The sequence below is a fragment of the Pituophis catenifer genome, unplaced genomic scaffold, assembly GCF_029215685.1.
Source record: "Pituophis catenifer annectens isolate HBS135680 unplaced genomic scaffold, rPitCat1.0.hap2 SCAF_3, whole genome shotgun sequence".
NCBI lineage: Eukaryota > Metazoa > Chordata > Lepidosauria > Squamata > Colubridae > Pituophis > Pituophis catenifer.
Genome location: NW_027256883.1, coordinates 11,053,977 through 11,066,183, shown reverse-complemented (window position 1 = coordinate 11,066,183; position 12,207 = coordinate 11,053,977). Strand labels below are relative to the sequence as shown.

The 12,207-nt window shown below is 41.1% G+C and overlaps 2 protein-coding genes across 2 annotated transcripts in view; one reads left to right on the top strand and one right to left on the bottom strand.

Annotated features, from left to right (window-relative positions):
- TG (thyroglobulin) overlaps positions 1-12,207 on the top strand; it is a 178,295-nt gene that overhangs the window by 122,773 nt on the left and 43,315 nt on the right. The window lies entirely within an intron of this gene.
- The window catches only part of SLA (Src like adaptor), a 29,804-nt gene that overhangs the window by 9,804 nt on the left and 7,793 nt on the right, over positions 1-12,207 (bottom strand). The window contains exons 3-6 of the mRNA XM_070940322.1: positions 9,208-9,307; positions 5,365-5,451; positions 4,986-5,089; positions 2,390-2,521 (exon numbers count right to left, since the gene is read on the bottom strand). Coding sequence (XP_070796423.1) covers positions 2,390-2,521; positions 4,986-5,089; positions 5,365-5,451; positions 9,208-9,307 — 423 coding nt within the window. The remainder of the gene's footprint in view (positions 1-2,389; positions 2,522-4,985; positions 5,090-5,364; positions 5,452-9,207; positions 9,308-12,207) is intronic.

Sequence of the window (12,207 nt, the reverse complement as noted above, 5' to 3'; positions counted from 1 at the left end):
CATGCAGAGTAGCCTCTGGAGAGATAGACATCTATATGCATTTGATTAAGAATAACTAAATGGCTGCCACAGCAGTCTTAATATGTGTTCAGAGAACATATCAGTGGAAATGCTTTTCCGCTTTACAGTTTGTAAGTAATTTTTTTCCGAGGCTGTTGTAGCTTTGAACTGTGGTTAAACGAATTGTGGTAAGTCAGGGACTACAATGTATTGAGCTGAAACTGCACTGCTCCATTGAAATGTTGCCCCTGGTAGCCATGCACAAATATTACGCAATGTTCTGCCCCAGCTACAGACCCCAAAGAACGCAGCACACACAAAGTCTGTACAAACCTTAGTTTACTAAATTAAATCAGTCTTTTTCAAATAAAGGCTGTTAATTAACTTTCTTAACAGCCTACAAGAATCCAAAGAATAAATAATCGTAATCTTACTATGGTTGGCAGAAAGCCCAGAAGCAATTTGCAGGAAGCTGATAAGAGAACTAAGATCAAGACACGAAGGAGAGTAAACAAAGTTGTTCCCTGCAAATTGCCTCAGTCATCGTCCTTCCTTAAATAGGCTACGGGAGTGGCCAATTGAGCCCCAAGCCTTACTCTCGAGGAGACCTCCTCCTGAGGAGCCACTCCTGCCTTTTGGCAGCTCTGCGCGCCCGTGCATCGAGAAGAGGCTCCTCCTCTTCGTCCTCTTCACTTAAGGGAGCTTCTGGAGGTTCTGAAGGCCCTGGCTGAATCCCTGCCTCTGGCACCACATCTTCTCCAGCCTCCTCATTGTCTGACTTGAATGCCAGCTGCACAGGCTGCTGGCGCAGCACCACACCAGCCTCCTCGCTGTCTGAATCAGCTATTAGCTGCACAGGTGGCTGACGGGCCACAACCCGCAGGCACTGCCTTAAACTATAATATAGTTTAAAAGCCACAACGAGCCATAGTAGCACAATGGTTAGAGTGCAGTACAGGTACTACTTGACTTACAACAGTTCATTTAGTGACCATTCAAAGTTACAACGGCATTGAAAAAAAATGACTTATGACCATTTTTCACACTTACGACCGTTGCAACATTCCCATGGTCACGCGATTTACTGGTTCATAGTTATAACACTTGCAATGGCCTGGGTTCCACGCGATCAAGTTTTGCAATCTTCTGACAAGCAATGAGGAAACCAGATTCACTTAACAACCGTGCTGCTAACTTAACAACTGCAGTGATTCACTTAACCAACCTGTCAAGAAAAGTTTGTAAAATGGGGCAAAACTCCTTGAACAAATTTCTCACTTGGCAACATAAATGTTAGGCTCAATTGTGGTTGTAAGTTGAGGACTTTCCTGTACTGCAGGCTAACTCACTGATCCCTGCCAGAAGTTCGATCTTGACCAGCTCAAGGTTGACTTCTATCCTTCTGAGGTGGGTAAAATGAGGACCCAGATTGTTGGGGGCAATAGGCTGACTCTGTAAACTGCTTAGAGAGGACTGTAAAGCACCGTGAAGCGGTCTATAAGTCTAAGGGCTATTGCTCTTTTGACATAGTGGTTGGCTTCACACAGTACACTAGACTTACTAACCAGATGATGGGTAGTTTGGGGCTGAACATAATGTGGGAATCATGTTACTGCCTTAGAATGTTCTATGAACCGGGCCAACAAGTTAAGCCATTTTTTTTTTAATTTGATTTATATGCCACCCTTCTCTGGAGACTCAGGGCGGCTTACAATGTGCTAAGCAATAGCCTTCATTCTTTTGTATATTTATACAAAGTCAGCTTATTGCCCCCACAACTGGGTCCTCAATTTACCTATCTTATAAAGGATGGAAGGCTGAGTCAACCTTGAGCCTTGGCGAGATTCGAACCTGCAGTAATTGCAGGCAGCTGGTCTTAATAACATCGTGCCTTAGACCACTGTACTACCAAGGCTCTTGCTCAAGCCATGATATTGGGCATAACATGTTTTGTAAGCTTCAATCATCAGCCTTATTCTTAATCCATGACTTAGGACAAAGCATGGAAGTGACATTAAAGTAAAGCAAGATTTTTTTTTTAAATATCAGTGCTAGAAGTGAGTAGGGTTTGCTTGTATTTAAACAGAGAGCAAACCCCATTCCCTTCTAGCACTGATGATGTTACCTAGTTGGGTAATGCAAGAAAACAACCAAGCTCAGAGAACACCAAGGATCTCACTTCCCCATATTGTCTGCAACATTATTGGATTTTTTGTTTGTTTGTTTGATACAAGCACATTAGACTGACTTTAGGGGGACAGGTGAATCATTTCTACACCCTAGGTATGACTGAACATTGCATGGACAGAAAGTATAAATCCTAGCCAGGATAACTTGACAAGTTGTATTTCTGATCTTGGAAAAGAAGGCGATTGGGGCTTTCTCTTACCAGAATAATGGTTTACGAGGTCCTCGAGACACTGAAACGTTTGCCGAGGGGAGATATAATACCAATTGTTTGGCAAGCGGAATATCCTGTAATGTTTCACATTTGCATGCCGGACTGACAGCGAATAAAAACCTGGAGGGAAAGAAAAGTTGCTATAATAAGAGTCCCCATTTAGATCAGTGTTTCTCAACTCCCAGAATTCCTCACCAGACTCAATCCTTCTTAACATCATTTTCAAAGCGTTTGGGCTTTGCCGGAAAACAACGTTGTTAGCTTCGTCTTCTTCTTCGTCTACGTCTTGTATTTATTTTTGTATCTGGGATTTCTGAACGTTTGCCAAGAAAGGCCTTTGGCAGTTTGCCTAATTGGATCAAGGTTTGCGATAGGACTGAGGAATTTGTGTTGGGAGGAATTTGCTTTAATTTAGTTGAACGACGCTGGGAATGAAGTAATTCTCAGCTGTTCGAATAAAGTTTGTTTGTTTTTTCACGGACTGATTTTCCTACTACTTACTTGGGCCTGGGTCACAACAGTTCTGACCAGTTTTGGAGAACCGGTAGCGGAAATTTTGAGTAGTTCGGAGAACCGGTAAATACCACCTCTGACTGGCCCCTTCCCCATCTATTCTCTGCTTCCCAAGTCCCAGGTGATTGGGAGGAAATGGGGATTTTGCAGTAACCTTCCCCTGGAGTGGGGAGGGAATGGAGATTTTATAGTATCCTTCCCCTGCCACACCCACCAAGCCACGCCCACCTAGCCATGCCACACCCAAGAACTGATAGTAAAAAAACTGGTTATGCTCATGTTCGCCCTTTTGCTCAGCTAGATATCTCTAATTGAAAAAGAGATATCTAGGGTTAGCGTATTGTTTCCCTAGATATGTGTTTTGGCTTGGCCAATTTATGTTTTAATGTTTGATATGAAATGGATCAGAAATCAATGTTCTTGGCCATCGCCAATTAGAGATAGGAATATCAGCCTGGTATCTTTTAGCTAGACAAGAAACAATGGGTGGAAACGAATCAAGGAGAGAAGCAATCTGGAATTAAGGAGAAACTTCCTAACAGTGAGGACAATTAAGCAGTGGAACAGCTTGCCTCCAGAAGTTGTAGGAGCTTCATCACTGGAGGTTTTTAAGAAGAGGCTGGACTGTCACTTGTCTCAAATTGTGTAGGGTCTCTTGTTTGAGCAAGACTAGAAGACCTCCAAGGCTCCTTCCATCTCTATTCTGATTGGACAGCTGGACTAGCACTAAACTTCTAATATTGATTAGAACTTTTGGAAGTTGAAGATCTGAAGGAGTATCACTTTGGAGAACATTGCTGTATGAGATTATTTACAAACTGCTGTACTTGTTAAGATGAGATGATCAGTGCAATCCTCTACGGGTTTACACAGGAGATAATTCCACTGAATCTTGTGGACTTTGTCCCAGGAATTTGTCTATACCATTTATACTCTAGGGCAGGAGTGAAATCCAGCAGGTTTTAACAGGTTCTGGAGAACCGGTAGCAGAAATTTTGAGCAGTTCGGAGAACTGGCAAATACTACCTCTGGCTGGCCCCTGAGTGGGGTGGGAATGGAGATTTTGCAATAACTTTCTACCTGGAGTGAGGTGGGAATGGAGATTTTGCAGTATCCTTCCCCTGCCACGCCCACCAAGCCATGCCTACCAAGCCACACCACACCCACCAAGCCACGCCCACAGAACCGGTAGTAAAAAAAATTGGATTTCACCACTGCTCTAGGGGAAGATTTCTCAGACTTGGCAGCTTGAAGATGTGTTAACTTTTAACTTTCAGAAGGCTGGCTGGGGAATTCTGGGAGTTGAAGTCCGCACATTTTCAACTTCCCAAGGTAAAGAAACACCTTTAGATGCTGAACTCCGTTCCTATCTGTTCTGACCTAGGCTTCCCCAGAAGCACGAAGCTAAGTCCTCGTCCCTATAAACCCCTTTTATTTAATTTACAGTGAATTCCTCTCCAGCAAAGTCTTTCCTCTCCCACAGTCTTTCAAGATAGATCACAATTACCGACCTTTTCAGGCTTGGAGAGTGGCCAGGCTGATATCTTTCAGACGTCACAATACTTGGCAAGAATGCAGGAATGAACTAATTGTCTCCTGCAAACTCCACTCCCCTTTCGCTCCTCTTTTATTCCCTCTGGGAGGGGCCCTTCATCGTCCAACTGTGGCCTTACTTCCAAGTTGACCCTTGTTCTTTAGCTGTTCCCTTCGTCTGGCAACTCTGCACATGCACATACTGGGAACAGGCTCCAGCTATTCTTCTGCCCCACTGATGTCTGACTCTGAAGGCAGCTGATAACTGGCATACGACCCTGGCCCCCTCTCTGCCTCCGACACAGAGCCCTCATCAGAGCCTTCCCCAGACTCCAGGACTGGCCCATGTTCCTCCCCAACCTCCTCACTGTCTGAATCTGTTGCCAGATCCATTGGCTGATGGCAGGCCACAACACTATTTACTCTAGCAGTCTAGCCAGTGACCAGGATAGCAGCCCAAGAGCATAGAAAGATTCACTCATTCTCCTCTTGGTTTATGAGAAAATAGACCAGGGTTACTTAACCAGCTTTTGCTTACCATTTGTGGTCTCGCTTTTTCTAATCATGAAAGAGCCAATTTTGTTATTCGGGAGGAGCAGTAGTTCTTCAGCTTTTTCTCTGCCGATGCCTTCAAATAACCAGCTGCAGGAAAAGCGAAAGAGAAATAGGTCACAGGGGGAAAAGAGAAGACAATTTTGCTCAGCAAAGTACACAACGGGCTCAGGAAGTCTGAGTAAGGTGTCTCGGGAAATATTCTAATTTGTACACATCTGGATTTCCCCGCCAGTTGCTGATCGCTAGTTATTAGAGAGTGGAAAATGTAATTGATGAACATGTCACATAACTCTGAGTATAGAAATGGGCATTTTCAACAGCGTGCCCGTGTAAGCATAGATATGCACAAGGAAATTCCTTACCCGTGGTAAACTCTGGCAACACAATTTTCCGGAATATAATTTTCTTTTCCTGTAGTCATGGAGCAAGCTTTCCACCAGACACCCTCACTGCAAAAGTGAAAAGAGAAAGCTGCTGTCAAAGGCATGGTGAAAACAGTCTAGAATTAGAATTGGTCTCAATAATACAGAATATTTGCAGCTCAGGGTTGAAGTGTGGGGTCCTTCGTGCTCTCATAGCATTAGAAAAGATTTTGAAGGACTTCCAGTCCCAGAAGATAGAAGTAGAATATATCCTGCGATTTGATTTTTTTTGGTTTTTGTTTTTTTTTTCTGGAAAACTTGTCCAGTTACCTTAAAGTGACCAAGACGGACCTATTATCTCATAGTATTTATGAGATAAAATCAAGGAGCTTTTGTTAGTTTTTCTATGCTTTACAGGTAGACCTCAACTTATGACCACAATTGAGCCCAACATTGATGTTGTTAAGTGAGAAATTTGTTCAGTGAGTTCTGCCCCATTTTACAAACTTTTCTTGCCACGTTGGTTAAGCGGAGGGCTGCAGCTGTTAAATTAGTAACACGGTTGTTAAGTGGATCTAGTTTCCTCATTGGCTTTGCTCTTCAGAAGGTCACAAAATGAGATCACATGACTCCGGGATGCCGAGACCGTCATAAATGTGAGTCACTTGTCAAGCATCCGAATGCCAATCACGTTGGGGATGCTACAACAGTTGTGTGAAAAACAGTCATAAGTCACTTATTTTCAGTGATGTGGTAAGTTCAAACGGTCACTAAGTGAATTGTCGTAAGTAGAGGACTATAAATATCTCAGGACTATAAATATCCCTTTCACAAATTGGTGAAAGGGTCTAAACCGAAATGTCAGATGAATTGGAAACATTCAATAAATTGTGCTTAATATGATTTCCATGCCTTTCTGAAAGCAATCCACTTTACCTCAGAAAGGATGTATACGTATTGTCAGGTTTCCAAGTGATGAAACCCATAATTCAGGCTCGACACATATCATGTTTAGGTTCAGATTTAAAGAAAGGTATTCACGGAAGGAACATTTGCTAATTTTAGCAAATCCCAAAAGCGTGGGCTTTGTATGTATTAATTTGAATGTAATTTGACCCGTAATGCCATCATGGAATTTTAAGAGCAGGCACTTAAAAGTCAATGGACCCTATTTCTGTATAATTTCCTCATAGGAAACAACTATTTGCCCTGTAGGTGCCCTACAATTAACGGGACCCACAACTCTTTGCATATTCTGAAAGCTCTCGTGACATTTGTTTGTGTGCCCAGCAGTGTCATAACAGGAAGAGGAAAGTTCCATCCAGTCTCGACTGTCACACTTGTCAGTTGTGAGCTCAAAGGCTTGACTGGTACATGAAAGTACATTGCAAGAAAAAAATATATGTTTATTTTTGGCCCGGTTTAAAACTGTCCACCATCGATACGTCTCCGGTCGCCTGCTTTTGAAACACCCGAGTGGAGGCAAATAACTACTTTCTTGGCAATTTACACAAGGGCGACGATGGGCTGTTTCCTATTTGCACACACAAAAAGCTGACTCTTTTATCTTTGTGGTTTTGTTTTGTTTCTTAAGGTAGAAGGAAAGTGGAGGAACATTAGTTGGAAATATAACCCGTATTGACTGTCATTTGTGATGTCAGGCAAAAATTTCCTTCTGTAATTTAAAAACTAGAGAATCTATATGGTTTTTCCATCAATGTATGGTTTAATTCCTTTAAAAACACACACACACCTAGGGATTATTTGGGCCTACTTTTCTGTTTTCTTCTTGCTTCAGGTGTATTCTTCAGGTGGCTTCTGTGGCCCATACAGGTAATCTTCGAATTAAAACTACAATTGGGCTGGAATTTTAGTTGTAAGACATGACAATAAATTGAGGCACCCGCAGGACCAGACTGGATTTTATGACCATTTTTACAGCGGTTGTTAAATGAACCATTCAGTCATAAGTCTGAATCCTTTCTCCTTAATGAGCTTTTTTTTATTTGCTGTAAACTGGCAAAAAACGTTGGAGATCATAATCACATGATTGTGAGAAGTTATAATTAGTTGCGAATGGTTGTCTAATTTGTCCATTTCTGTCACCAATCACTTAGAACTTAAAATAACTTTATTGCCACTTTAAATAGACACCATTCGGCATACGTAAATTGGAAGGGACCTTGGAGGTCTTCTAGTCCAACCCCCTGCTTAGGCAGGAAATCCTACACCACTTCAGACATATGGTTATCCAAACTCTTATTAAAAACTTCCAGTGTTGGAGCATTCACAACTTCTGGAGGCAAGTTGTCCCACTGATTAATTGTTCTAACTGTTAAGAAATTTCTCCTTAATTCTTTCCTTGATTAATTTCCACCCATTGTTTCTTGTCCTACCCTCAGGTCAGTGGTAGGATTCAAATAATTTAACAGCCGGTTCTTTGTCCTAATGATTTCTTCCAACAACCAGTTCACCAAACTGCTCAGAAAGTTAACAACCGGTTCTCCCGAAGTGGTGCGAACTGGCTGAATCCCACCACTGCCTCAGGTGCTTTGGAGAATAGCTTGACTCCCTCTTCTTTGTGGCAACCCCTGAGATATTGGACACTGCTATCATGTCTCCCCTAGTCCTTCTTTTCATTAAACTAGACATACCCAGTTCCTGCAACCGTTCTTCGTATGTTTTAGTCTCCAGTCCCCTAATCATCTTTGTTGCTCTTCTCTGCACTCTTTCTAGAGTCTCCACATCTTTTTTACATCGTGGCGACCAAAACTGGATGCAATATTCCAAGTGTGGCCTTACCAAGGCCTTATAAAGTGGTATTAACCCTTCACGTGATCTTGATTCTATCCCTCTGTTTATGCAGCCCAGAACTGTGTTGGCTTTTTGGCAGCTGCTGCACACTGCTGGCTCATATTTAAATGGTTGTCCACTAGGTCTCCAAGATCCCTCTCACAGTTACTACTATTGAGCAAGGTACCACATATACTGTACCTGTGCATTTTGTTTTTCTTGCCTAAATGTAGAACCTTACTTTTTTCACCATTGAATTTCATTTTGTTAGATAGCGCCCAATGTTCAAGTCTGTCAAGATCACATTAAAATGAAATTTTTGTTGCATACAACTCTCAAAGGGTCTCCACCTCCAATACACATTAGATAAACATGACAAAACAAACAAACCAATAAATAAAATCAGTCAGGGATAAAGAAGGGATATACTTTTGCAATAACTTCTCACAACAAAAATTATTGCTTGCCCCCCATCTCTCATACCAAATTATAGGAGAAATGATGATGCTGTAATTCTTGAGTTCAGAAAAACAGCCATTCATATTATTAATCAAATAACAAAAGTGGAGTAAAATTTACTTTTAACAATATTAAAATGATATGGGAGAATATTAAAATTGAATTTACAGAATTCTTAACCTTTATTGCAATTGAGGGAGGGAGGACTTTTCCCACCTGTTTTTGGTGGGAATGGATGGAAGAAAATTTTAAACAGTTAGAAATCTATTTCTCCAAAGATAACATCTGCTCTAAAATATATATAACATTAACACAACGTAGCCAGACGATATAAGAAAATACAAATGAAAACACAACTTTTATAATCCCAAAGGTACTTTTTCAAGAGGCAATAGGATTTTCTGGTTTTTCTTTGAAGTCATTTCGCTTCTTATCCAAGAAATTTCTTGGAGGAGAAGTGAAATACCTTCAAAGAAAAACCAGAAAGTCCAATTGCCTCTTGAAAAAGTACCTTTGGGACTACCATGACCTGGATGACTAAGAATCTCCATAGCCACAACTTTTATAACCTAAAAACATTTGCATACTTACTCTGATATCACACGTAGTTTCTCCCCAACTTGAAATACAGGCTGGCTTACATCCTGCGTGGGATAGTCATAGAGTACAACAAGAAAGTCACTTCGCTGACCTGCAGAATCAATCAATCAGTCAATCAGTTAATACAATGTAAGGTATAGTTGCTTGAGTCTGATTAACACACTCTACAAAATAAAACTCTAAAGTCCCTGAGGTGCCAGATGTTAGAGAAGGCATCTAGTCAAAGTTTGTGAATTGTGGTGGCCGCCCAGATGCATGCAAAAACCTCACAAGGGTAGATTGGTGGGAATTGTCCTCTTGTACTGTGATCTCCCAGCAATTAGTATTCATTCTGTTAATTTGTGTCCTTGTTCCATTGCAGCTACTTAAAATAGTAAATGTCATTAAGTTGCATTAAAAGAGACGGCGTTTGTAGAGAAGGTTGTCTTGAGCTGTACGTTTACAATCAAAGATAGTAAACTGATTTTATTACATTGCTTAAACAGCATATTGTTGTCTTGCTAAGGGTATAAGATTAAATTTAGATTTAAAAATAGTGCCGTGGGAAATTAAAAAGTAGAAGGCAGAAAACTATATAAGAAAAAAAAACCATATAAGAAAATCTTATAAAAAGGTAGAAAAATCAAGATCCTGAATGGGAAGATGTTAAGTCAAGGCCCTCTGGTTTGACAAGAAAGAAAAGAAAAGAAAAAAGGAAGGAAGGGAGGGAGGGAGGGAGGAAGGAAGGAAGGAAGGAAGGACAGAAAGAGAGAGAGAGAGAGAGAGAGAGAGAGAGAGAGAGAGAGAGAGAGAGAGAGAACCAATCCTATAGAGGAATAAATAGAATTGACTTCCTTTGTAAAGATAAAGTGAGAAAAGAATTGAGATTTGCTTTGCTAAGAGATCTTTGAATTTCATGCTTGGTGTCCTTGCTGAAAAATCTGAGAAGGGCTGGAAAGAGCTCTCAGCCTAGCCTGTAGCAGACCAGATGGGGATACAAGTCCTCCGCACAGTGTCCTGTCTCACAAGGATCATAAGATGTAAGACGTGAAGTGTTAATACCACTTTATAATGCTTTGGTAAGACCACACCTAGAATACTGCATTTAGTTTTGGTCACCACGATGTAAAAAAGATGTGGAGACTCTAGAAAGAGTGACAGAGCAACAAAGATGATTAGGGGACTGGAGGCTAAAACATATGAAGAACGGTTGCAGGAATTGGGTGTGTCTAGTTTAATGATAAGAAGGACTAGGGGATACATGATAGCAGTGTTCCGATATCTCAGGGGCTGCCACAAAGAAGAGGGAGTCAAACTATTCTTCAAAGCACCTGAAGGCAGGACAAGGAGCAATGGGTAGAAACTAATCAAGGAGAGAAGCAATTTAAGACTAAGGAGAAATTTCCTGACAGTTAGAACAATGAATCAGTGGGACAACTTGCCTCCAGAAGTTGTGGATGCTCCAACACTGGAAGTTTTTAAGAAGATGTTGGATAACCATTTGTCTGAAGTGGTGTAGGGTTTCCTGCCTAAGCAGGGGGTTGGACTAGAAGACCTCCAAGGTCCCTTCCAACTCTTCTCTTCTCTTCTCTTCTCTTCTCTTCTCTTCTCTTCTCTTCTCTTCTCTTCTCTTCTCTTCTCTTCTCTTCTCTTCTCTTCTCTTCTCTTCTCTTCTCTTCTCTTCTATTCTATTCTATTCTATTCTATTCTAAAGATCTCCTGCTTGTAGATTACTCGGGCACATTTGACTGTCTCCTGGAGTTCTAGAAAAGTATGCCCATACCCCAATTAAGGGCCAATAATTGCTTTATTGGTAAGTGACGATATAACCTGCCTTAATTCATAGTTCAACGCAGTTATACTCATTTCTCCCACCTCTTTGCAAATAGTCTAAGGGAATAAATGTTTGGTTCTTTGCAATGGCTAAAATTGCTCTGTCTTTGTTCAACTCTAGTGAGTCTTACCCACTAATATATCCTCCATAAATAGTATTTTGTAGTGACCCAACTTCAGGATGTGTTGAAGACTCCCAATTGATCAGTTATGCATATACACAGGAGTCATTTATCAGAGAACTGAATTGGCTATTAACATCTTTGTCCTTGATTGAAACAAGAAAATTGATAAGTGTTAAAAAGGCAGAAGAAGCAGTTTGAAAGGTGCTGTTGGAAGTAAAATCAGGTTCAGTTCTTAGTTCAAAATGGAAGAAAAATGCAGGAGAAATGAACTGAAGGCAGCTGTAGTTGGAAAGGAGGTCTTCATTTATTTGGTAGCCAGAAATAACAGGGACAGCAGCGTGTTTCTGAGATGGCTGACAAATTGGGGTTGAAAGTAGATGGGCTTTTATACAATTGCGATTGAGATGCCTGTTCATGTCCTTTAATATTTCAATGGCTGTTGTCAGATTACTATGGGGTCATATAGGGGTCATGGCTGGCTCTACAGGCAAAAGGGCAAATGCAAATCCTGGGTGTTTTGTTTGTCTGAGTTAATCTTGACAGTTTCGGCTGCTTGCCTATTTTGTTGCTTATTCAGATTCCCTTTGTTTATGAATAGAGTGGCCTGGCTTTACAAAATATCCATTCACAAAGACTAGCTTCTTCAGACTTCTGCTTGAGGCTGTTTTCCTATAGCAGAAAGATTGGAGGCTGCTTTCTGCCTTTGTTAAGGAGATTTTTTTTTCTCCTTTTCTCCCTGAGGGGAAATATTCTATTTGGCCTCTTTTAACATTCTGTAGAATATTTTATTTTGGCGAGGGAGGCCTTCCCACAGTGCTACACGTTGAAAGAAAGTTGGCATTGACATTTTAATCAAGAAAAATGTCAGGCACGAAGAATCAGGGCCACAGGCTAAGGTCCAGTTAAACTGATTTATTGCTGAAGCCTGTACACAAGAATCTAGTCTACTAACGGACAGCACTAAATTGATGCTAGATAGGAGTCTACTGAATTCAAGAGAGGTTGGACTTAGGTAGCTTATGGGAACATAATGACTCCGGGCTACCGTATTTTT